This window comes from Diadema setosum, chromosome 1 (genome assembly GCF_964275005.1).
Source record: "Diadema setosum chromosome 1, eeDiaSeto1, whole genome shotgun sequence".
NCBI lineage: Eukaryota > Metazoa > Echinodermata > Echinoidea > Diadematoida > Diadematidae > Diadema > Diadema setosum.
The window spans coordinates 6,865,359-6,893,334 of NC_092685.1; the positions used below are offsets into that span (position 1 = coordinate 6,865,359).

Genomic DNA, 27,976 nt, shown 5'->3' on the forward strand with positions numbered 1-27,976 from the left:
TTTGAGTAACATCAGTATCCAATATGTACAGACATTTTAACTTCACATCAATGGGCAGGTACAACAGACATTCAAAGGAAGGAAAGCTCTTGAAAATATATATCCTTACCTATTATTTCACTTCCAAATGGTCTGATTTGATACTTGGAGCTGACTGTATGTACATTTATTTTACTAGCTACTTGTATTTACATTTGAATTAATCTGAAAATGTGTGTGCGGGGGGGGGGGGGGGGGGGGGAGGGGGAGATGGGGGTTGCCAAAGTGCTGGTGGTGTTGCATGTTTAATGAAGGGAGGAGCAAAGGCAATATACACATGATGCACCCACTGGTCACTGGATCGGTTTATGCAATCATGAAAAATTACATAATATACAAAATTGCATTTCCTTCCAACAGGTTATTATTGTTACTCGTATGTTTTTGGCTAGGGTCTTACCCAAAGCTGGTCAAAATGAATAACCACTTCTACAGTACAGCCAAAATGTATTCTTGCAAGGAAAAAAAATGGATTGAATGGCCAGAAAAGCAGGGACATCCAAACAGTCACAAAATATTGGCAGGAAACAGCCATTGATATAACAATCTGTTAACTTAAAGTGTTTTATGTATGTGAGCATATATCTATGTGAGCAATTGGGTTTCAAAACTCTCAAATGAATTTTCAGGTCAATAATAATCACATCAATTCATCAGTGCATGGATTGTGTATTTACAATGACAGTAAACTGAGAGTATGTGTTTATTAATTCAGCTTCTCTGTAAATACATTATGGGTGAATGTGATTGGAGAGCAAACACAGGACAGGAGAGTACTGCGGGTGACCTTGATTCTTTCAGTCCTTTTGAAGCCCCTTTTATTCACAGGAAACAACTGTCTGAATTCCCTGAACAGGTAACTAGACATGATGTGAAAAGTAGTTTTTATATCACAGTAGAATTGTGCATATATGGGCATTCTCCAACACTTGCTCTTTTTTTCCCTTGCTACAAGTCCAACAAAAAGGCTACTACTAAACAAGGTAGATCAGGTACTACTTATTGACAAATAAATTGTCCTTCATCAACAAAGCACTGATTATTTAGTGTTCTAGTAGTAGCCATGATTAGAAAAAACAAAAACAAAAAGTAATGGGCATACACACTAGGGGATGCTCGTGATTTCTTAATCATGGCTATTACTAGAACACTGAATAATGGGGGCTTGTTTACGTTGATGAAGGGCAATTTGTCAATAAGTTGCAATAAAACAACTAAACACATGAATGCATTAATTTGAGTAAATTAGATGTATATGTATTAAACTCAACAAGCAGAAAACAATTGCTGAAATATGGACTTCTTTCTGCAAATATGCATGAATGATCTACCATTACTCATGTTCATATCTCATACAAAGTGCAAATGTCTATGCAACCAAATCTTACACTGTATAGCACCAACGTATCAGTGAGAATTGATGCATATGAAAGTCCAATTGTCCATGAATAAGTCCATAAATATTTTCACCAAAGACTGTTGAGAATGTGAGCTAGAATCCTTTCTCCACAAGCCACTGTCTAGCTTTATCCTCATGCAGCCCTTTGTAGCGTATCCTCATGGCATACTCATTCACGGTGACTGGAATTGCTTTGCCTTCTTGCTCCTCAAGGTAATGCTGCAGATCTGTTGCAAGTGTCTGTAACACCAAAAATATAACAGAGGAAAACAAACTCAAAACCAACAAGACATTTCTGAGATCTGACGCTCATCTGAGTGTATCAGTTTCATCTTTCAGATGCAGCCACAGAGAGTTCATATATATTTAAACATTTTAGAGGTATCACTTCAAGAAGACACCTGGCAGTGGCTAGTTTGTTAAACTCAGCACGTGTATGTTGAGGAGATGAAATTGTTAAAGTTAAACTGTTAAAGCTTTTAAGCATTCCTCCTCATTTCAAGCATTTCTGTATACATGTACATGTACAATATTCTGTGAACTTATCTTTTATTATGCATTGTGATGTAATTTATGTATTCAATTTCTGTAAAATATTCATAGGTTTCTGCTGGAAAAGGAAAAAAATAAATGAATGAAAATGACAGTTGACAAACAATCCTGGACATAGACAGGATTCACAGGAATACTACAGAAATTTGCTATTTGCTAAAATCATTGGTGCCACCCTCCTCCCCCCCCCCCCCACACACACACACAGACACACAATCTAGTGCACCAAATGAGGCCATCTCCTTGCGCTTAGTTAACTTGATGCTAATAAATGAAACCTTGGCTAGTCTTCTTCCTTTCCTTTTTTTTTTTTTTTTGCTTTTGTTTACCAGAGCCTGGTCCCTACACCCCTTTTTGTTATTGCACTCATTTTAACAACTTGAAATTGTATACCTGGTAATTGTATGGATAACTCACGCATCTCAGTTGGCTAAAATCTCCCTCTACGACATTTTTCAAGAATGACAAATAAGAAAAAAACAAACAACATTACATCATTATTGCTAATATGCCAAGATCCTTGTCCCCTTCAGGGCCAACATTGATCAACCTTAGGAATACCCTTCACAACTTGCATTATTCATTTGGTGTGTATGTATATACTTCATGAACTTTGCTCAAGCAGCTCAATCTATGTCTTATATCTTTCGAGTGCAATAAAAGGATAAAGTTTGAATGATTTTGCCTGTTGGTTTCCACATAATCATAGTGATACCCTAGTTTTGGTTGACTGATTTTATAATACACTTACAAAACTGAATATGTTATGGAAACAAGAAGCCTTACCCATATGTCTCCTCTAACATGCTTGATGACAGTCCAATGCTGGTTTGAGCTCCTAGTTTCTAGGTAAACTGGAACGGCATGGAATCTTGTCCTTTTCACCCCGTATGGTGTATCAGCTGATGCTCCTATGGGTAAAAATGATAAAACAATTGAGATTGTAAAATTGTATCACTTTGTAGTCGTATTGGCATTAGCTCAAAACAATGTCTGTTATTTCATTATGAATCATGCAAAACACCTACATCTGTTTAAAACTGGAGCAGTAATTAAGTCCTACTTAAAGGCCCAGTAGCATGGGGAAACATGGAAAGTCCGACTAAATCAATCTTCAATTGCTGCCCACAGGGGTCCAATTGAAAACCACCAATAGTGCCTATTAGCAAATATATGTGTATGTGCATCAAAATGTACGCTCAATGATAATGGTCAATTCCACTTGGTTGTTTGGTTGTGTGTTTACTTTGTAGAGATCAGTGATAAAGATGTACACAATTTGTTACAAGGATTCTCAAATATATCCAGGCTGGACCAGCCTTCCCACACAATGAATCCCCACGCTAAATGTCCAAGGTCTTTAACAGAACTGTTTATAAAGAAAAACATATTCACTCACCTTACAGTCACTATACATACATTACGAAATGACCACCTACTCAGCTGACTATGAGAACAACAAGCTCTACAATCAGTTATGCCTTTATAATATTGCTTCCTTCTTACCCCCAACTTGAAGAACAGAACTTCAGATTGAATACCTTTTGGAGGAGACCATCCGGAAGGAGTTGGGTACACCTTGTGTTCAGGAGGTTGGGGGATCTGCAGTGTTGGTAAAAGACGCTCTACATGCTTAAAGTCCTCTTTGCATTCTATGACCTCTGTCCTTGGTTCATCTTTGATTGTCTCTCTCCTTGGGTAGGGTGAGATGAAGTAATAATTTCTTTTTGCTCTGCATGGTGAGGTGTGCAAGGGTCTCAGCATGGAAACCTGTCAAAGTCAAGATAGTAAAGGGACATAACACATTGAGAAGTTGAGAGAAACTACATTCAATATATTCAAGAAATTATTAATTATCAAAGTGTGTACATTGCATTTGTAAACAATGACATTCAAATTCTTTCAAAAATGGCAATTGATGCATATATTACATTAACCCGTTGAGGACGGTTTGATTTTGCTACAACACGCATTTCCCATAGACACCTGCCCGAGTATACTCGGGACTCGTCCTCAACAGGTTAAATATTATTTCCAAGTATGGATTAAAAGAAAAATCTTTCATTCAGACCACTGAAATCTGTAATTTCATTACCTTTCTTTTTTGAACTGATTTATTCCACTCCAGCTTCCAAGTGGTGGCCAGGGAATTGGATATGCAAGCAATATATTACAGTTCTTACATTGTACTTGATAACTTTAACATGTTTGCTTTGCTATTTTGTAGCTAACATTAGTGCTATTCATTGCCAGACCTTGGAAATTGAGGATAGATTCTTCAGTATTTAGATTGCAAACAGCACAACAAACAAAATTACACCATGTGAACTGCAGGGAACAGAAAGACAAAAACAAGAACAAAAACAAAAACAAACAAACACCACAGACATGCTATTATAGCATTAAATACAATAAAAACACAAACAAATAAAAACACTGTGTGTTAATACTGTTAGTAATGTGAGGGCTGAACAAACTTTGAGATAAAAACCAGTAAATATGCCAGTATATTTATCATCAATGAGTGACTTGTTTGAATCTAGCTTATGACTGCACAATCATCCTCATGGATCCATGGATTGTCCAAAGTACCAAATTGTTGTTTTTCACCTTGATGTTTAACATTATCTTATTACTTTTTATAATTTCCCTAATTTCCAGTCTAGTGCTGCTTGCTTTATTGGAAAGATTATGAATATGGGCACTGCTCACGCCCATTACCCACAAGTCACAAGACTACACTGTAAGTCAAAACTCAAATCATTACATGTTGTCCTTGCACTGGTATATAAGGCCAAGTAAAAAAAGAAAGTAGTTTCTCGTCCGGGTTTTTTGAGCAAGGCGATGAGGGAGGTCCTTACTATTTGATATCTTACTATTTTTTCGAGGATTGTCAAAATGAAAGTAATATGTGTTTCTCGTCCAGTAATTCTGAGAAAGGTAACGAGAGAGGGCTTTACTATTTTATATATCCAATTTATGAAATGAAATATCACTCTGGTAGCTGTGTTATGAGAGACCAGGCCCCAAGCTATTAATTGAAACAGGTATAAAACATTCTATCAACAAATGTACGACTGAAATAAATTCCATGATATTCAAAACACTGCTTTATCATTGGTGTTTGTGACTTTTTGTGTCCACACAGCTCGTATATTGTATCTGCATCTCTTCACAGTATACATTTGTAGCACATTCAAACTGGAAACTGGCTGGTACAATTGCAGATGGATGTCAAAATGATACTGATATGGCATATAGCATTAAACATTTAAAGATGTTTCTTCATATTCTAAAAAGACATTTGATAATCACTCATCATTTGGATGATGAATTGATTGTATCACACTACAGGTGATACGACTCACGGCCGTGTCCGATAATTTACATCGTAAAGAAAAGTATCCCGCAGAAATACGACAAACCAGAATCCGTGGAAAAGTTATTTATTTTGTAGATACACCCATTTAATAATTCTACATTTGCTGGAAAAGCGCATTCATTTTCTCTTCAAAGTAGAACAATACATCGCCGTCAGATGCAACGTTAACAGAGCAGTGTTTGGGCCTCTACACATTCGAATGTCTTCATGCGTGCGTGCAGACAACTGACAGACCAGGGGCCCGTTGCATAAAACTTACCGTTGAATTTCAATGGTAACTACCGTCAAAATTAGGCGTCACAGCCAATCAGCATCAAGGATTATAAAATTTACCGCTAATTTGAAGACTTACCGCTAGAAAGGAGCGGTAAGTCCAGCGGTAAGGGTTTTATGCAACAGGGTCCAGGGGGATGGGGACCCTGGCAGCTAGCTACAGACACGCATATTGACCGATTCTGTGACGCGCTATGTGTATTTCTGGCATGGGCAGCGCCATTACGCGGTGTCTCAGCCGACCCCCCCTTCCCACTCCCCACCCCTCTCCCTACATTAGCACGCGCGCAGAATGAAAAACTGATGCATGGTTGCTTTAGCCAATGGGCGTCTCGCACTGAGTGCGCGAATGCTTGCTTAGTAATGATGAAAAGTCAATCAAGATCAAATGGGAGGATAAGAAAAGAAATATGTTCGTTCAAAATTTTGATGATGCAGAAATACTTGCATCAATAGATTACATAGAGACACTTGCTAAAGGAAACATCTCTCAAAGTGAAATTGATAAGATCGCTGGTAATCTACGTAATATCTATTTAGATGCTGCAGATGCGTGTAATATGGTTATTGAGTCTAAAGCGAACAATTTCAAGGCACGCCGAAACAAATTTCACGGAAATTCTTGGTTTGATAAAGAATGTTCTGATGCAAGAAAAGATTTCATACGAGCAAGAAATGTCTTCCGTCGAACTAAAACTGATCATAGTGAGAGTGAAATGAAACGTAAAAGTAAACTGTACAAAAATGTTATTCGTTTAAAGAAGCAAAATCATACCTGGCAATTAAATTCAACGTTAAGGAATTTAAAAAGTTCGAATCCGAAAGATTATTGGAAACTGATTAATAGGAAGAATAGATACTGTGAAACATCTCAAGAACTATCATCGCATGATTTTTATGATCATTTTAAAAGTTTGGGTAGTGGTAACGTACGATCTCATGATGCTGGTATTGAAGCACTGCTTAATGAAATGTCAAATGAAGAATTAGACAGAGAGATTGAAATATCGGAAGTTGTCAATCAAATGAAACGACTTAAGAATAACAAGGCACCAGGCCTTGATTTGATTTTGAATGAACTTCTGAAGAATAGTTCAAAAAATTTGGTCAAGTTGATAACCAAATTGTTTAATCTTATATTCGACAGTGGCATTGTCCCAACAGATTGGGTAAACGGTTTGATAAAACCGTTGTATAAAGGGAGGGGCTCACGAGATTGTGTTGACAACTACAGAGGTATTACATTATTGAGCTGTGTTGGGAAGCTATTCACGGCAGTATTAAATGATAGAGTAACTTTGTTTGTAGAATCACAATGCCTGTTAGGAGAGGAACAAGCTGGTTTTAGATGCGGATATTCAACTATGGACCATGTATTTTCATTACATGCTATTCTTGATTTTTATTTACAGAGAAGGAAAAGGGTGTATACAGCTTTTGTTGATTACAAAAAAGCATTCGATTTGGTTGATAGATCTTCACTGTGGTTGAAATTGTTCGACCATGGAATTAATGGTAAATTACTCCGGGTCGTTAAGGATATCTATAGAAAGTCAAAATCCTGCGTTTTTTATAACAATTCTAAATCAGATTTTTTTAAGAGTAACATAGGTGTAAAACAAGGCGAGAATTTATCACCAATATTATTTTCGTTGTATTTAAACGATTTTTCGTCATTTCTGTCTCAGAGATACCCTGGCCTGGATTTTCTTTCATCAGGTATCAATGAAACGTGTTCTACCGAAGAAGTGAATATGTTTGTTGATTTATTCACATTACTATATGCAGATGATACGATTGTGTTGGCTGAAAATGCTGAGGAACTCCAGTTAGCTCTTGATGCTTTATTTGATTATTGCCAATTGTGGCATCTGACCGTTAATACTACTAAGACTAAGATAGTTATTTTTTCCCGTGGAAAAGTTAGAAAAACTCCTACCTTTCTTTTTGGAGATGACAAAATTTGTGTCTGCGATGATTATATTTACTTAGGAACGACGTTCAATTATAACAATAATTTTAAGAAAGCTATAAACAAACAAGTAACCCAAGCCAAAAGAGCCTTGTATTCCATGAAAAGTAAAATTTTACCTCTCCTTCTTCCAATCGACGTAAAACTAGAGCTATTTGAACATTTGATCATGCCTATTTTGCTTTACGGCAGTGAAATTTGGGGTTTTGAAGACCTCGCCCAAATTGAAACTTTCTTTTGTAGATATTGTAAGGAACTTCTTGGATTACATAAGCGAACTCCGAATTGTATGGTTTACGGAGAAATAGGTAAAGATAGATTACAAAAAACAGTGACCCTTCGGATGTTAATGTTTTGGTTTAAACTTGTTAACAGTAAGATGTCAAAGATAGCGCATGTTTTGTATAATTTTCAATATGTTTTATCGGCGAGGCAAGAAAATTCGATGACATGGGTAATTAGGATAAAAGAAATATTTAACAACTTAGGTCTAACTGCAATTTGGAACAGCCAAGCATCACATCTCACTTTAGCTGGCTTTAAAAGTTTAGTTAGTACCAGATTAAATGATATCTATAAACAAGAGTGGCATAGTAATGTAGACAAAAATTCTCAATGTTTAAATTATCGAATCTTTAAACAGGATCTTTATTTTGAGAAGTATTTTCGACACCTTAATGATTCACAGGCAAAAACTTTATGTAAATTCCGTTGCGCAAATCATAAACTGCCAATTGTTTCTGGAAGATACAATCAGATTCCAAGAAACGAAAGGTTTTGTACCCATTGTAATGAAGAGAAAATTGGTGATGAATTCCACTACCTTTTTCAGTGTAGACTCTTTAATGAACAACGAAAGAAATACTTAAAAAAATATTACTGGAAATACCCCAACACTATGAAGATGGATCAATTATTTAATAGTCAAAAGAAAACAGTCCTTTCCAATTTATCCAAGTTTTGTAATTATATAATGACACATGTTTAGATTATTAGTATTTTTTATCCTTTTTGCAAATACTATACATGCCTTTTTACAGGCTGTGCCTTCTTTACAATTGATATGTAACTTATTTGTCTTTCCATTCTCTCCTCCTTTTTTCTTCCCCTCTCTACTTCTTCTTCTTCTCGTTCCCGTCTCCATATTTCCTTCATTCTTGTTCACTTAGCGTATGGATTCATTTCCGTATGTCTTTGCGTTTTTCTTTTTCTGTTTCTATTTTTTCTTTTTTTTTCCTGAACCAAAAGTCACTCGTATATCTTTTGTTAATTCACCAGTCTTGTGTCCTTCTCACTCTCCCTCTTCACCTCCATATCCCTTCTCTCTCTCTCGTCATATTTTCCTTTCTTTGTTTTTTTTTTTTGTTGGTTTTTTTTTTTACCATATATCGTGTATATATTGTATATTTCTGTACATTTTTTTTCTTTTCATCAATCGCATTTCATTCTTATTTTGTTTGTTATAGTTGTTTTGTACACTTTTCAGAGTTATTTGCAATTATTATTTATTGATATTATAATGTGCTATATGTTTTTTTATTGGACTCCGATACCCAGAGTTTGGGTTGTGAGTAAATAAACTTTCAAACTTTCAAACTTTCAAACTTTCAAAACTTTGTTACAAGTGCGCGATAAACATGTTGCCCGGGGGGTGGGGGAGAGCAGGGGGGGTCGGCTGAGACACCGCAATTTGAGCTCATGGCTGCGCCCAGTGCCATAAAATGTCTGCTGCCCTCAACGAACCCGAATCGGTCAATACGTAATACGCGGCCGATGTCACAGGCGATCCGTTCCGGCCAGTCGATAAGTTCCGCCGGAACTTATCGGCGGACTTTGGCCGGTATATCAGATCCCCCAGATCCAATCGGCGGGATTTTTGCCTCACCGTCGATAAGATCCCCCACCGCCGATTCGATCCGGGTCTCTTCCGTATACAATGTATACAAAGTGGTAATGGGGAAACACCCCTTCAGTAAAATGTACTCTCCCACTCTCCCTCTACAGCCAATGAACTTCTCCAAATCTCTCTGACCAGCCAACCGAACAAAGTTGCCAATTTGAAATCCGGACTACAAAGCGATTCCTTCCCCCCCCCCCTCCCTTATCTCTTTCGTCGTCATGGTGGCCATGGTACAGTCACAGAACTCTGCTCTGTAGAGTTCTGCACGATGTGACGTTGGTCATGCCAACCTCTCTCTGATTTGAATAATTTTGAACAGAATAACCGAATGAGTTACTGTAATTGGGATGTTCGGCATGCTTCATGTTAACTACTGTAATACAAGGAGCTTCATATTAAACATATTATGAGCTCAAATAGTCCACCTTCATTTTAATGTCTATTTTCAGGGCACAGAGTCTAATCATTTTAGTGCGATATAACGACCAATATAATCGCCAACGTCACACATGCATGTTCGTTTGGTTCATTATTTTTTCAGTTGTAACAACTAAAAATGACGGGATGAATTTTGTTTTTGTGTGTTCAGTTGTCTTTATCATATCTTGTGTCCGTGTGTATGTGCATATGAATGTGTGTGTGTGTGTGTGTTTCTCTTTCGTGGAGGCGGTCTATCAATACACAGAGATTACTTCAAACAGGCAAGGTAATCTAAAGAGATACAGTATAGTTTTGGTTGAGATGGGCGATTGAAAATTTAACGTTTTGCAAGATAATTAGAAAGCACATTTGAAATAGAGAGCATACGATTCTAAGAGAAATTGAAAGTACATTATACAAAATCGGTTTGGACTGAAAAAAGAAAATACATGTGTAGTGGGCAGATAAGGTGGGTCCATCCTTTAATTAGGGTCTCTTTGTTTATACAGTGCGTATAAAAAAAACACGCAACAAGATTTGATTTCAAATTTGTGAAGATTGTGTTAACTTTACACCAAAGTCAGTAGCAACATCTTAAAACCATATAATACTCCTCTTCAAAATGATATTTATGCATACACGGTCATGGATGGCTAAGTAATCATTCTTTTTAGACAATGGGTAAATTGGACTTGGGACCAAGTTTAGACACTGCAAGAATCAATGTACCTTATCAGAAATTAACTTAACAAATGGAATAATGAAATTAATAATCACAACTTACCATTGTTTTTTTTTTCGGATATCTCTTTTTAACATTACATCCCATGCCCCTGAACACGGCCACCATTCCTTCCCACGCAGAGATTAGTTCTTTTTCTACATCTCACGCACAGCTCTGTGAATCATTGTGGCTTGATGGCGTAGAGCTTCAAATTCATCAGTGATTCTTTGTCTCAGAGTTGCAATGTCAGGTTGAGGGATAATGAACACTTTGCTCTTGAGATAACCCCAAAGAAAAAAAAAATCGCAACAAGTTAGATCCAGAGATTCTGGTGGCCAATCCACATCATGATACAAGGCAATCATCCGATTTCCAAGTACCTCAGCCAATCTGTTTCTTACTGCAACTAGTCGATGGGCTGGTGCGATATCCTGTGCCCACCATAGGCGTCTGAACACACCACTTTGTTGCACAGGAAAATTTTCCATTAATTCAGGAATGACATGTTCATTTAAAATTTGTAAGCATCCATTTTCGTTGCGGTTGTTTTCAAAGAAGAAGGACCCTAGGTATGTCTCACCAGTCTGAACATTAAAAAAAAAAAAGTGAATTGAAAAAGGATTTATGCTGGTCTCACTAACTGAAACTTGGTCCCAAGTCCATTGTCCAAAAAGAATGATTACTCAGCCATCCATGACCGTGTAAGAATAAATAAGATGTTGAGTTCAAATTTCATATTTGCATTTTCTCAATGATGAGATTACAAAATTATTGGCAATAAAACAAGAATACCAAATATATACAATCATGTCTTTTGATTGAAGAAGAAGGAAAAAAAAAACATTCTTGACACAAATGTACATGGTCATATCATATGAAGATGTCACAAATAAGTATCAGAAATAATATGATGGGGCCTACATAAAAAGCTTTAACGCTTGTAAAACTGTAGGTTCCCAAATTCATAGGCATATAATTATACGGAGAACGGATATGTTTGTCTTGACCAACTAAAATTATATCAGTACAAAAATCGATAAAAAATAAAGTGATGAACCACATAGATATCGCACAAACCAGACTGTATACGGATCTCGCTTGTTTGAAAAGGAATGCTATGTATTAAAAAATATATCGGTACCATTAAATAACTTTAATAACTTGAAGCTGCGGACAAAGACAGAAGACTGGGAGTATATATAAAAAAAAGTTGCTAAACACTTGGAAGTGTGTATGCACTAAGTAATAACTGTTTTGATTTGCGTTTGAAGGTGAATAAAGACAAAGAAGAAGTAATATCTTGAGGGAGGTCATTCCAATATCTGGGTCCAGTAAATATAATTGTTTTCTTTGCAAAAATAGTGCGAGTACGGGGAAGGTGATAGGCGTCACTCTGGCAAGTGGGATAACAGTGGATAGAGCGATTCCTTTTGAACATGTGGATAAAAACAGATGGTAATTCGTTAGTTGTTGGTTTATACATGAAAATTCCGAGATTGTAATAAAATAGGTCTGGAATTTTCAGAATTCTGTTTTGATGAAAAAACAGTTGGTATGAGCAAAATATCCGGCGTGGTTTATGATTCTTATTGAACGCTTTTGAATACGGAGAAGGGAATCTAATAATGAGTGAATTGCATTTCCCCACGCCATTGGAAATGGAAAAATTGGCTGTTATTGGAAAGAGGAGATATATGGCTTTATGATGTTGCTACTTACTTTGGAGTAAAGTAAACACCATTTTCACAAATTCGAAATTAAATCTTGTTGCTTTTTTATACGCACTGTAGCTACATATATCTCAGCAATTTGAAGCTAATTTGCAGGGGCGGATCTAGCTTTTTATAAAGGAGGGGGTTGGGGCGGTATGCGAGGGAGCGTAGCGACCGAGCCCGAGCGAGCAGAGCGAGCGAGGGGGGGGGGGGGGGGAGGGTGTGGGAGGGGGGTGTCCCCCCTCCCAGAGTAGGGAGATTTTTTGAAAATCTGCGTGTGAAAATGGCATTTTCTTGCATCTAAACACCACTATTTTTGGTATAGAGGTCATTGCCATAAATAGAAAAAAAAAATTAAATTACAAGTTTAAAAAAAAAGATAAGATTAAAAAAAAAAAATGGTCCCCGGATTTTTTTTTTTTTTTTTTTTTTTGGGGGGGGGGTTGCAACCCCCCTAACCCCCCCTCTAGATCCGCTTCTGATTTGTGTAAAATGAACTCTGAATTCTAAAAGAATTGAATGCTGTTTAGTATTGCAGGTTTCTCATTATTTGTTTGTTCTGAACACCGGATTCTTATAGTCAATACTGTACCATCCGTTCAATCTTGAATGTCTTCCCTTTTCATGATAGGGACTGCGGCCCGAAAAAAAAATATCTTCTGTTAAAAGGGGATGGCTAGTAACTGATAATTGGGAATCAGTGGGAATGCTGGGGGATGATTGTTCCAATCCTTGGGGGATACATTTAAGAGTACATTTTTTGTTCTGTGAAAAGTATTTGCTTCATAATGATCTCATATTCAAGTAATGTGCAGTTTAATGTTTCCGGGTTAGCATGCCTGCAGTGGCGTATCTAGGGGGGGGGGGGGGCATGGGGGGCACGTGCCCCGGGCGCCACTCCTTGGGGGCGCAAAAAAAAAAAACGAAAAAAAAACGAAAAAAAAAACGAAGAAGAAGAAAAAAGAAAAAGAAAAGAAGAAGAAGAAAAGAAGAAGAAGAAGAAAAAAAAAACTCGCCCGGAAAGGAGGGGGGAGGGAGAATGGTGGGGGGGGGGGGGGGCAGAAAACCAAATCAAACAAGATAAAAACAAAACATGATGATGATGCGGACAAAATGACAATGTTTATTGTGTTCACACAAGAATTCCATGTTCAGTCAGCTGAAATACCAAAAATTTTCGGCTCGCTCGCTGCGTTCGCTCGCCAAAATTTATATAAATAAAGAAGGTAAGAAGAAAACGTGATGATGACGTGGAAATATACAAATTTCGGCTAACTCGCGCGTACTAATTTAGAGTACTTTTTAAATTCCTCATGCAATTTGTTGGTATAAATCGTTATCTATAAGGCCGTCACTATATCTTGATTGGAATTGTGTAATTTGATTAGCAAAAAATGACAAGAATTCCATGTTTTGTAAGCTGAAATACCAAAATTTTCGGCTCGCTCGCTGCGCTCGCTCTAAAATTCATTACATTTAAATCACCCTCAAAAGACCCCTTTTAAGTGCTTGAAAAAGCATATCATGTGGACTTTGTTTAAAGTCTCTACCGGGATGGGGTTGGGGTTGAACACTTTTCAGAAATTAGGGGCGCAATTTTCGCGCTTGCCCCGGGCGCCGTTTCCCCTAGATACGCCAATGCATGCCTGTACAGTGACGGGGAATTAAACAACACATTACTTGAATATGAGACCGTTCTGAAGCAAATAATTTTCCTACAACAATAGATATATTAATGTACACTTTAATGAATCCCACTAGAATTGGAACAATCATCCCCGAGCATTCCAACTGATTCCCACTGATCAGTTACTAGCCCTCCCCTTGAAAGAAATTAGAGTGCGTGCAAAATATGGGGTATCACAAACTCACGTAAATTTTCTGACTTCTAGTGATACCCTAACTTGAATATCCAAACAGTGCACCTATGTCCGAAATCTGGTGTTCCACAAAAAAAGTTACATTTTCTCTTCGTAAACATTAAGTTTCATTTATATATGTACATACATTTCTAATGGAAATACATATTTAATACATGCACATGTAAAAGGTGCGAAGCCAATAGTGGCGATGGGATAGACAGAAATTGAAAGTGATAAGAAAATGAAAAACAGCTATAGTAAACTACATGTAACATGAATTGGACAGGAAACAGACAGAAATATGGCTTAATGTACCCCAAAATGGAATCTTTATAAATAAAAAGTAAAAAGGGTAAAAGCGGTAGGCTAACAAAAAGAGAGAAAAAAACATAGAATTAACAACAGAAAATGAAGAAGAGATTGAGAGTGCGAAGGAGAAACGTAAACAAAGGAAAATGTTATTTATCTCGAGTTATAATAACTTTAAATCAACAGCTTAAAATAAAGAAATTTTAATCCATAAATTGTCTCATTATGGCATACGGGAGAAGGCCTTGGAGTGGTTCAGGAGAACCGAAAAACAATATTCTCTGAACGAGAATAACTCAAGTTTCAATTTATTAAATGTGGCGTCCCTCAGGGTAATATAAATTAGGTCCTTTGCTTTTTATAAGTTTATATCAATGACTTCTGCAAATCATCTGACATATTCTCATTTATGCATTTTGATGATGATTCAAATGTTTTCTTTTCTCATCAAAACCCAGTTACTCTCGTAGACACCGTCAACTCTGATTTGAAAAAAAGTAACTCAGTGGATAAGATCGTCATAAAACCTTCAGAAAATTAAGTATAAACTTTTTAGTAAATCCTTATAAATATTAAGCACAGAAATTATTTTGATGATACTCGATTAGATCGTGTATCCTATGTAAAATTTCTTGGTATCAGAGTAGATGAAAAACTTTCGTGGAGGCCTCATGTTATTAAAATAAGTAAAATGATTACGCGTAATATTGGGATCGCATTCCAACGTCTTCTTTGTTAACATTGTATTTTCTTTAATAAAATTACCTTATCTCAAATACGAAATTTTAGCATGGGGCAGCGCCCATCAAATTTTATTAGATAAATTATTGTTATTGCAAAAAAGTAGGCCCTACTTCGTATTATATGTGGGGTTTCGCCACTCGGATTCATTATTCATCAAAAATATAAGATTCAAAAAATTAAAGATTTGTTTCTTTTTCAACTGGGTCAATTCATGTTCATCTACAACACAAATGTTCTCCCCGATAGTTTTAATTCAATGTTTCCACGAAATCAATGGTTTCATGATCACCCTATACACCTAGGCGGTCTGAGTTTCATCTACCCCTTTTGAGAACCTTAAAATAAATAAATACATTTATATACACCGGCTCTAAATTTTGAAATTCCTTAAGTTCTGAAAAAAAAAATCTCCATCATTATACTCTTTAAGCGTTATTTATTTTATTTTATTTTTTTTTTGGGGGGGGGTTAAATTCTGGCTGAGATATTTATTTTTCATTATCTATAATAGGTTATAGCAAATAAAGATTCATCATCGGTAACACCCTAACGCAATGAAAAAAAAATCACATTATAAAGTAATGAAATTAGGCATTTCATTTCCATAATTTTTCCACAGCTGCATGCAGTCACCACCTGCTGTCCGCAATACATCCTCAATCATCAGGCAATGATATTGAGCAAACTGAGGCTGGATAGAACACTGATGGTTCTTTTCTACAATTCCTTTCCAATCTATTGTCATGTATAACTTGATTTGTTTTCATGGCAATCTTACACAAAAGGACAAGGCTATAGAATCGATAGACCGCGAAAGTGGTAAAACATCATTGGGTTGGAATTACCAGTGGTACAGGATTTATACGTGGAAAGAATGATGGTCAAGGTAAACAAGATAATGACCGATTTAACACACCGTCTGTACGGTTACTATTGCCTGATCAGGTATCAGACTCTGTCCTCCTCGCACAAAGCGTACCCGTTTTAGAAGTGCTTTTGTCCCGGATTCCATTCACACGTATAATGCCAGAGTAATTAGATAAGTTGTAATGATTGGTTTTTGGTGTATTTATTATTATCATTATTATTATGCTCCCGCATATCCAAAGAGTATAAGAAGGCATACAGGAATTGTGTGTGGTTGGTCGGGCGGTCGGGCGGTTCGTCGCAAAGTTTACGGCGCGAATTTTTCTACAGCTCTGAATCAATTCTGATGAAATCTGGGGTATATGGTGATATTGAGTGATTATCTTTATACTGTTGAAGTAATTGAGTTCAAATTTGTTGATGATGAAAGTGAGGTGTAGATTTGTAGGATATATGTTTCTCGTGTGTGTTTGATAGAGAAAGCATTGTTATGGTAATCTTATTTTTTTTTATTTTTTTTTGTTTAGTAATTTTAGGTAATTTTGAATTTGGAATATGTAATGATTTACAGGTGTACATGCAAGACACATTTGGTATTATTTTGATAAGGCGCTGCCATGGTAATTATTATCATTATTATTATTATTATTATTATTATTATTATTATATGTATATATATATATATATATATATATATTGGAATTTTTTGGAGTGAATTATACAAATATATTGGGATATGTGGTGATATAATTGTTTGGTGTATAATGATGATGTATGAAAGGATATTATCAAAAACATTTATGAGTGGAATAATTATATGAAAGTGATATACAGCTGTATATTAATAGTTTTTGTATACATGTAGTTGTAAATGTCGGGTTAATGTATTATGTTATTATGGTGCATACGTTACTGTAATGTTAATGTGAGTGAGTTTCATTTTGTACTCTATGACACGTCTGATTGTGGGGTAGCTGTAATGTATTGAATGTTAATTTTGTTGCGATATCCTAAGTATAAAAATTTCCAGAGTGGACAATTTGAGTAATCAATCAATAAATCTCCTCTTCCGTTTATCCTGTTCAGCGTGTAGGCATTCTCTCTCTCTCTTTCTCTCCTTCTTCCTTTAATTTTGTCTTTGCTCTAATCCTTTCATTCGTATATTTCCCTCAGTTTAATCATGTCACGTTGTTGTGTCTCTGTTGTTTGTTTCATTTTGTCTTATATTTTTTTGCATTATGCATAATTACGTACTTGTAATTATAATAAGTATTTTTAAAGATATTTTAGAGTGGTCTAAAATCTACAAGCAATGCTCCTGGTCAGAGAAGAAGAGACGACAAGTGTATGCAGGGTAGTTCTCATTTCTACCCTGCAAACATAACTTTGTAATTCCAGTATGTGTACATTATCTTTATTAGTTTGTTAATTACCATTGAATGTCATACTTTGTAATGTATGTTTGCTTATGATTGCATTTTTGATTTACTTTGTGTTATGTTTTGTTGAAAGAAAAATGAGAATGAAATAAATAAATGAAATGAAATCCACATGCATAGCTCCATTTTAGTCCCCTGCATACACATTAACAATTTGTTTGCAGACTATTAGACCAACCTTCTTTTTTGTTTTGAAGTACAGCTGAACAATAATTTTCTTATCAGATCAAAGCTCACCGAAAAAAAAAAATGTTTATCCTTGATGTACCCTACCAGCAAAACCTCCCTCTCTCCTCCTTCCCACTTCAAGCAGTCTCTTATAAATGTAGGACCTATAACTGTAGTATTATCATGCTCTTTCGTTGAACTGTTCTTTGAAGTTTTGTCTATAAATAAAGGCTAATCGCACACTGTCTGTGCAACGGCTCCAGATGATCGACTCGTACGTATTTGTGCATGCTACTTAGCTAATACATTGTAAGCCCTACAGTGATTCATTTCTTCGCGCCACTTGTACGAGGCTATAATATGATTCATTTAAAGGGAAATTATCAGAACGTAAAAACAGGTTTGTCCTTGATATCATTTTAAAAATGAAGAAATAGCTTTCTTAGATTTTTGGCTTTGGTATAGGCATCCACAATAAACAGATATTATTTTGTTTTTAATGAGGCCTACTCGCACAACCCGGATAGGATCGGCGGTTGCGGAACGTTTCTGCGTACTGCCTATTGTGCGGTATATTCGTTCCGCGGAACTAATCGACTGGATTCAGCCAGTATATCGGTTCCCCCGGAACCCGGAACGGATCGACTGTGACACCGGCACGGCCACTGCACTGGCACCGTACCTTCCGACACTGCACAAACGTGCACATAGTCACAATGACATGAAAATGTAAACTCGATACAAACCTCACAAGCATTTGTACAGTACAATTCATCCCTTTAATATGAGAAACGGGGAAAAATACGAACAATGCGCGAAATATAAGTGGAATACTAGTATCAGCGATCGTTCGCAAAAGTTCACGACGTACCGAGTGCGCTGTACACAAAGAGATTAGATTGGCTGTACATCACAGCCCAGGCCCGCGCCCGCGCGCCCATCCAACTACAGTTCGACTGCTTTGTGGGTCATTCTTTCTTGCCGAGCTCGCAGTGTGATAAAATTTAACGCATGCGTTATTACATACGCACTACGGAAGCTACAGCTGTACTCCAGCTAAGATAGCTGAGGACGCGTACACATCACGATTGGTAGGTGAATTGTCGATTTTGTGTTTTCGGCGGCCGAAAAAATAGTAAATATCAAAAAAGTCGATGCGGCAACTGAAAATCGATGCGGGCGGAGAGCGGGCTGGGACGAGAATTATGAATTTCTTGGTATTTTCAGCGCCATTTTGAAAATAGTAAATAGTAAAAAAATCGATGCGGCGGCCAAAATCGATGCGCGCGAGGACGAGAAACTGGTTTCTTTTTTTACTTGGCCTAATAATAATAATAATAATATATGTTGTTGTTGTTGTTCTTTTAACTCTATGGAGCTCTCTGCCGGGTGGGCAATTTACTCCAAAAAATATATTGAATTCAAATACATGTATTTATTCATTTATAAAAATCTACACTACTTTTAATTATCTACAAAATCTAATTATATTTATTTTAATATTTACAAATGAGAGTATTTACAGAGAAAAAAAAAGGGGACAGGTTTTAGGAAAGATGTATACACAATTTGTTACAATATTTGTTACAATTTGTTACAATATATAATTATTATGTACTACAATTTATACCCTTTTAACATTGTTTCTCTGCTCTGGTCCCTAGCCTGCCTAGCAGGCCTTTCTTTGGCACAGGACCGGTCCTGCATGCAGCTGCCTGAGCTGTGTCTAAGTTCTAACGTTGTCGTTAGTTTGTGACATGACCACGCACAGGCACAGCCACAGCCATGTCTGTTGCTGTACACAAGTGTTGCGCAAGGGCCTAAGGGGACGCCGTGCGAATCGTCTTGCCTGGTCGGTCGGGCTGCCGTGATTGAGCTTATGGTGGTTGGGCGCGCGCGGTGGGCTGTGCAACTGAGTCTCGAGAGCGCAGTTCGTGAGCCATTTGGCAATCATCTCATAGTATTGATTCTGTCAAAAGCAATTAAAACTCACCACTGGATTAAATGTTGATGTTGTAACTTGCCCTTCATGTCGACCATGAAAGTAGCTCATCCATGGTTTCAGTCTAAAAAGACGCACAAGTGACCACCTACTGGACCACCTGGGCGCCGCCATATTATTTCTGGCGCTTGATCATACATTTGGCGTTGGCGGCGCTGTTTCTCAAAGAATTTCTTTTTCTTGCGACATCGTGGATTTACGAAAGGTGGTGAAATAATCTCTCAATATAATGCAAAATTTTAAGATTTAGATTGTATCTTTGCGGTCAAATTACAATCAGACAGTGTCATATATGACTGAGGAATTTTGACTTTCTATGTGAGTGACTCTTTATGAGATTTGATAGGCCATTTGTACAGTTTGAAGGGTAAGATAGTATTTACCTGTGGCTGTGTGGTGTGGTAGCTAACGTGATAAGAAATGATTGGGCCTGTGATAAAAGTGCCGTGCTGTGTGTATGTGTGTGATTGTGAAGCGTTGCGCTAGATGTAATGTTGACTGTGCGAGCTAGCTGTGCATTGCATTGCCATTGGTGCTGTCGCCTGTCTGAATGGCTAGGCATAGCGTACTGATCTTACTGTAGGGAGCTCAGCCATCATGCATCGCGTGCTACCGGTAACTGCTTACTACCTGTGGCTGTACGGGTTATAGATATAACGTTAGATGTCTATAGAGACGAAGTAATTCCCAATTTAGCTCAGATTTAGAAGATTTTGATTAATCCAAAGATTTTTGCTGATATTAAAGGACAAGTTCACCTTCATAAACATAAGGTTTGAGAGAATGCAGCAATTATTAGTAGAACATGTCATCAGTTATAAAGTTTGAGGAAAATTGGACAATCGATGCAAAAGTTATGAATTTTTAAAATTTTTGTGTTGGAACCACTGGATGAGGAGACTACTAAGGCTCGTGATGTCATATGAGTACAACAGTGTAAAGAAAATGTAAAGAAAATTCAACACATTTTCACTTTTTTCGCATGATAAAAGAGCACTTGACTTGCCTCTTTCTAAAGACAATGGGAATAATATTACCCATAACATATGTCAGTAACGAGTCAAGGGAATGTGTACTTTTTTCAAAAGATGAAATTTTGTGAAATTCTCTTTATGTTTTCCTTATATTGTTGTACGCATGTGACATCATACACTCCAGTAGTCTTCTCATCCAGCGGTGACTGCACAAAAACTTCAAAAATTCATAACTTTTGAACGGATTGTCCGATTTTCCTCAAACTTTCAATGATGAGTTCTACTACTCAGTAATATTGCTACATTCTCTCAATCCTTATGTTAATGAAGGTGAACTTGTCCTTTAATCTTTTAAGATTTTCGAAGTGTTCATGTTTGACTTTTTCCAATATGACACGTCGAGTTAACAAATGGTCGCTCACTTGCATGAAGGTATAGTTCTAGAATCTAGTCCATGGCCATGGTGAATACTAGTGGGTATAAATAGTGATTTTGATGCATGAATAAGATGTGAAAGATGTTGATTATTCCATTATAAAAGTTATACTTAGAAGTATAATGGGATTTTGCACTATGTATGTGAATCGGTAAACACACACTTCATCATTCATTCACTCAATGCAAGAACATTATTAATGAAAGAAATTGACAACCAAGTGTACAGCACTGAAAAAAAAAACATATTTCAACAAAATGGCAAATTTTCTTGTGGTACCCCAGGCTACCATTATATCCTGAGGAAAATGAAAATCTCTTTTTCACTTCTGTGCACAGCATCAAGATGCAACTGTTTCTACGCGCTGATCAAACCCTCACCTTGGAGGTGACTGGGGAGGAATCTGTCAGTGATCTGAAGGTAAGTTTAGCTGCTAAGCTTATTGGCATAAGCTGAACTATCTATCCCCCTCTCTGACCCCCATACCCAAATTCTTGAGCTGATGCCTTGTCAGAAATAACATTTTCAGTACACACTTGTATTCCTACGAATGATCTTGATCACATGATCATGATGACAGTATAGTATAATTCAAGACATGATTATAACCAAGGATTGTGGGCCAAATATTGCAGGAATCATTAGTGGGGGCGGGGGGTGTAGTTTGTACAGATGATGGTGGTTCCTGAAAGGGAGGCCCCCTAGGTAATTTATTTATTTATTTATTTATTTATTTATTTATTATTATTATTTTATTTTTTTTTTTTCCATCCAACAAATAGCTGGAATTTGACCAAACTTGGCAGGAGTCATCAGTGGTTAGACCCAAATACTCCAAAGTAGGAGGGTATTACACCTAAGGGGCCTACAACAATTCCTGGAAGTTTTTTTTTTTTTGGGGGGGGGGGGGGAGTATGTCTTGGGCAAAATGCCCTGCTCAAATGAGGGCTGAATTTGTGGGTCTTTTGTTGTGTTTCCTCGGTGAATGAATGAATAAAATGAGTATTATCACCTTTTATACAGGTTATGATCCAGGGGCTGTCTGGACTTCCAGTCACAGAGCAAGTTCTCTCATGCTGTGGCACCCCACTGGATGAGGACCTGACCCTGACCCAGAATGGACTCCAGGACCTCAGCACAGTGGATCTCTCTGGCCGCCTGCTTGGAGGCAAAGTTCACGGCTCCCTGGCCCGTGCTGGCAAAGTGCGGGGACAGACGCCAAAGGTATCAATATACCAACACATTATATGTTAATGACATGTTTTGCAAGTCATTTGGTAGGCCAATGAAGCAGGTGTTTTCATAGTTCACAAAAATGGCTGGCCTGCTACTCTAAGTACAAAATTCAATAAATCAGGTCAGTGTAATTTGCTCAATCAATCCATTTTAACTGTATTAGCGACCGAACAATATTATGAAACAGTTGAATCAGAAAAGGCCATGACAGCGGCATATACTATCATATATTGGTGATATTATCTCACTTTCTCTCAATAGATCGTCATGAATTTGTTTAAGTGCTGAAATCGAAGCAGTTAATAATTGCCTTGTTAAATTCATTCTTTATGCCAGCTTTAGGTATGAAGCCATTTTCAGCAGAGAACTTAGATTTGAGTGTGCTGTACATGTATGCCAGGCACAGCTCATGTCATGATTGTACTAGTACTAAATATTGATTTTGTGGCTGCACTTGGCAAGCAGCACTGTGTATTTGAGTATGCCCTCTAGAGCCAGAAACACTATGAAATACAAGCACTCTTCTATAAATGATCTGTTGTCTGTCATGGTGTTTAAGTTAGGCAGCCAAAAAATAGAGTTGGTGTCCTGCTTTTCTGTTAACCAAATTAGGATATATAATGTCATTGCTTTTTAAGTTGTGTATTTTGTAGAATGATATACAAAAGTGTTAGGTGCCTTACTCCTTTTTTTCTAATATTGATTTTTCAAGTATTCTGCCACAAGGTGCCTTGCTATTGTCCTTGGGAAGTCAATATGACTTCTTAAATGATGGAAGGGAGTTTCGGTAGAAACCTTTTTTTTTTCCTCGTTTAAAAATACTGTTGCCTGTTATCCCCTTTCAGAATTTGGCAAGATTTACACAAACTAGTGTTAATAAAATTGTTATGCTTCTTCAGAGTTTTAGTGTTGCTGTTTATTTTCTTCCTTGTAATGGAACATCTTTGTTTCATAAATTGATATTTATTATACAGAAATACAATTTCTCACCAAAGGTGCAAGTTCACGTGTAAGTGTCTTGACAATTTCTATTTCATCCACTTTGTAGGTTGACCCTCAGGAGAAGAAGAAGAAGAAGGTTGGCCGTGCCAAGCGCCGCATGCAGTACAACCGCCGCTTCGTCAATGTCGTCCAGACCTTCGGAAAGAGGCGTGGACCAAACTCAAACTCCTAAGTCGTTGTTGCAACTTTCATAGCCCACAAAATGTTGCTCAGTTCTACTGTAAAATAATACCAATGCTATACAGATGAATAAAATCATATCTGCGTACTAGCAACAGCACTTGCATATGTCAAGACTATTTTATACTGTGACATTCTTTGTAAGGTTTTGGTATTCTGAGAGACAGGTGTATTTGTTTCTGCCAATGAGGACACACATTTCACACAGAAAGAAGCTTGCATTATTCTACAAAGCTTGCATTTTGAAATGCCTATGGGCCTGTGATATGTACAGTATTCAACTTTTTTGTTTGGATGTGATTTCTGTGATCTTTTTCTAGCTGTAAAATGAAATTAAGAAAAATAACACACGAAGCACTGGATATAAAGATTTAAAATGGGAACTGGCTATCATTATTTTCTGTTATATTATTTGATGAAGTGTAACATTCATGAAACTGCAGTAATGGAAGCTGTATTTTCCTACTCAGTGCCAAAATCACATGCACTTCTATCTGTATCCCCTTCTGGTTGTTAATATGGACTTATTATTTTGCATTTATAGGTTCCCTTCAATATACCTTTAACTATCACCTTGGTGGAAATAAGGTTACCAGGTACCATAAGTTACCAGGGTACCCCAAATTAAAGTTGTGATACACAGAAAGTGGCATGTGTATGAGTGTGCATGTGTGTGTGTATTTGTGCGCACGCGTACAGTCGTAGTATGTAAGTGATTTTAGGAGAACGGGATTTACATGTACGGTGTATATAGGGTTGACATTTTTGTGCACGAGATGTGCTTTATTGTTGAAACATTTTCATATTCATACAGTTCCTGTTCAAATAACTTCAGACATCGACGGGTAGAATCATTTTGTTTGTAAACGATGCATGTCTCTGCATCACTGTTTTCACACGCCAAGCAAGCATCATACATGTACAAGTATGTGACAAAGCATAAGGCAATGAACCGAGATGACCACCGACAGTTTGTTTTTACACTACACAATTTATTTCATGTGCATGGAAGACAACATTTCAAGTTCCAAAGGTGACAACAAACTCGTAATCTTGCTGCACTTCATATCATAGTACATGTACCTCAATCAGAGAGTGCACCGTATCTTTTCCTTGTGTGAACTAGAATACTTATTAGAACGCCTTATTCACAAATTCCTGTTCAGTTTGGTATTGAATGTGAGTTTTCCTAGACATACAGTGTATACGTAATCTTTGTAATCTACAAAATACTGAAAGAAAGTACCATACGCATGATGTAATCACTTTGGCAATTTGAGACAGGAAAACTGAAACTTAAAGTCACAAATGTGCATCTTGTGCGTGAAGTAAAATGCCTCATGTTCTGTTTGTGCTTGCATGCAAGTACATTATGTTTAAGAACTCTCATTTTTAGTGTCCAACAATCCACATATTGTACATACCTTCATGAAGAGCAATTTCTCCCCAATATGTGCAAAGTAGAAAAGACAGTGCTAATGTGTAGCCAAAGTGTGGCACAAACCTGACCACAACTTTACTACAGTTTGTATTGAACATGGTATCTGCACTTCTGTCTTTACAACATGAAATATCATCATCAAATATTGCAACAGATCATCCATTCATCATATGACCAGACAGACCTAACATTATTCTGGTGCAAGCTTGTCAGTTGTGCAGTTGTAGTTCACAGACACACCAATTAAGAAGACACACCAATTCAGAAAATTTATCATGAGACAGCACTGATACAAATACAGCACTGTACAAATAAAATGCCACCAACACAAATTGTGGAGTGCAGTGTCTCACTGTTGACTGTTGAGTGTGTTTGGATTATTACAACGGCACTTTCCCATTTCAGTTTCTATCCTTTTATTTTTCTTCACATTTTGTAGACATTGTAAGCATGAGGTTTTGACCACAGAATAAAAAATAAAGAATGATAATAATAAAAAAAAAAAAAATGGAATCAAGAGTGAAAGTTAAGTGAGAACAACTCGAAGTGGTTATCAACACTGGAGAATATCTAGAGAAAGGAGAGACATTGTAGTAAAGAAAATAGAGCAAGCCTGAGCATTCAGAAGGTTTGTGAGATATGGCATAAAATATGATTTACACGTGTAGTAGAATGTAAAACACTGTAAGCAGCAAATTTTCACTCACTTTAAAATGCAATATCCCTAATAAAAATGAAATGGCTAAATTCTTTAATTTGGGATATACCAAAATGCCAAACAGTGGAGAGTGGTACATGTAAATGACGAGAGAAACAGAAATAGATTTTCTCATAGTAATACACATAGTGTGATAGACTACTTCTTTTAAAAAACAAAAGTTCATGCTATGTATCTACTTTCTTGTTTTTCCTGCAATTAAAGCTTGAAAATCTATTGAATATGACAAACCTGCTGCTGTTATCCCATGTACTCCCCATTTAAACATCCTCATTTTACCAAACATGTGACCTTAGTATCATAGACAAAATTATTGAACCTTCCTTCATCCATCTCAAAAAGAAAAGCTTCACCGCAAACGGTGATAAGCATCACACATCTACAGCTAATTGCACATTCACCCAGTTAATATTCTATAGAAATGTATAAAAAGCCAAAGCTAGAGCAACAAGGATGAAAGACTTTTTTCATAATTGTAATTCAAAGACACACAATCAGTTCAACATGTGCCATTTAAAGGTTTGCAATGTACAAACTTCTATGCGAATGTTTGAACAGCAACTTATTTGATTTCACCATAAAAGTCGTGAATAACAGATTTGCACACAGAAGAATTTTGCTCACACATCCATGACTTAATTCTGAAATTCTGAGTGCTTTTATGGCAAAAGGCAGAGTCTTTGGTGGTTTTTGCCGTAGAGTTTCAATTATTTTTTCTGAGAGGAAAGGTAGCAGCATTTAGACATAGTTCATTCTTCAAGGATCAACGAGGGAAAGATACTGGAATGTCACAGTGCATAAGTCACCTGTGCAACGTCTTCACTCAACAAGTTTGCAATTATTATAGGACAGACCATCAAAGGTGAGATAGCATATTGTATTGTGGTTCATAAATGTCTTTTTGCATCTCCCCACATTCTGTCATTCTACTTTTGGTGAATACATAAGCGACAAGACATCATTCTGATGGAGCCAGTAATGCTGTCAAAATACACTTCTTCTTTTTTTTTTCTTTTTTTTTTTTTTGGGGGGGGGGGGGGAGCAAAATAGCTTTAAAAAAAAAAAACAAACAAACAAACAAACAAACCAAAACTATTCGAGCAAGTTCCAGACAGTGGTGGACGAAGTACCCCACTCAACATATAAAATGAATTAGTGTACGTGGTTTGAATGTGCTGGTTTTCAGTGGCTTTGCTCGATAAAAGGTTAAACAAGAGTATATGATGACCACATCTTCAATCTTTATCTTATATACATCAATGAATTTGTTCTGGACAATTATTAGAAGTGTTGTGGGAAAAATAAATGACACAACTTTACCTGAGCTGTAATAAATATACCACCACATTTAAGTTGATAATGAATTACAATGTCAAGCATATAAAGTTAATGAAGAAACATGAAAATACTCTATCAGAAAGAACTGTACATACATTGGTTGTGTATACACTTGCAAAACTATGTGCCATATGCACAACTCTTCCCTACATTTACACAATATGAAGCATACTCCAACTTTTGTAAAATTGTCCTTATAAAATTGTACTATCAGCATGAATAAGATCTTTGGTAGGGAAAAAATTCCCTCATGGAGTGAACTATAGGTCGAAGACATCAAATCTACTTAACTACATTTTCAAATCTATAGCAAAGTACCTTTCACCCTTCAGATTAAGACTACATTCCATGTGGTAAACCTGTCAACATATACATTGTATAAAATCTGTACACTAATGTCTACTCATGAGACAATTTCAAACATATGCCAGATGGATACATATCTAAGAAACAATGCAAAATGTCACAAGGTCTGGATGATACAGCATTAAAAAAGCATGATCAGAGAATATGGTCCCCCTGATACTATGGTGCTCGCATTTGTTTTGTTGTCTGTGAACAAACAAACACAGAATTGCAATACATGTTTTTTCACTCTTTCCTTCATTCTATTTTGTCTCCCCCCCCCCCCCGCCCTCCCCCTACATAAATAAAATACTCCACATTTTAAAAGCACTACACAGCATTTCACCCTTTTTCTGCTTCATGTCTTAGTACAGTATGTATTCTCCTATATAACCCTAGAAAAATTAAGAAGAAAAAAAAGTTCACAAAATTAGATAAAGCATATCCTTAATGCAAGGGTAAGGTGGGATTATACATCTGAAAACTTTGAAAGGAATGTCTACAGACTTGATTCATTAGATATCATCATAACACTTTTGATA

The 27,976-nt window shown here is 36.7% G+C and overlaps 2 protein-coding genes across 3 annotated transcripts; one reads left to right on the top strand and one right to left on the bottom strand.

Annotated features, from left to right (window-relative positions):
* Positions 1 to 431: 431 nt before the first annotated feature.
* On the bottom strand, positions 432 to 19,881 carry LOC140233748 (large ribosomal subunit protein mL49-like). The gene is made up of 4 exons (XM_072313850.1): positions 19,756 to 19,881; positions 3,532 to 3,760; positions 2,777 to 2,901; positions 432 to 1,678 (listed from the first exon to the last, which is right to left on the bottom strand). Exons 1-4 carry the CDS (start codon positions 19,876 to 19,878, stop codon positions 1,532 to 1,534), a joined length of 624 nt encoding a protein of 207 aa, XP_072169951.1. The 5' UTR covers positions 19,879 to 19,881; the 3' UTR covers positions 432 to 1,531.
* A 13-nt stretch (positions 19,882 to 19,894) lies between these two features.
* On the top strand, positions 19,895 to 23,692 carry LOC140233758 (ubiquitin-like FUBI-ribosomal protein eS30 fusion protein). 2 transcript variants are annotated; one of them, XM_072313860.1, is made up of 4 exons: positions 19,895 to 19,969; positions 21,513 to 21,594; positions 22,198 to 22,398; positions 23,459 to 23,692. In XM_072313860.1, exons 2-4 carry the CDS (start codon positions 21,520 to 21,522, stop codon positions 23,582 to 23,584), a joined length of 402 nt encoding a protein of 133 aa, XP_072169961.1. In that variant the 5' UTR covers positions 19,895 to 19,969; positions 21,513 to 21,519; the 3' UTR covers positions 23,585 to 23,692. The 2 variants fall into 2 exon arrangements, with proteins under 2 accessions (XP_072169961.1, XP_072169968.1); XM_072313867.1 differs by lacking the exon at positions 19,895 to 19,969 and adding an exon at positions 20,059 to 20,082.
* Positions 23,693 to 27,976: the final 4,284 nt, after the last annotated feature.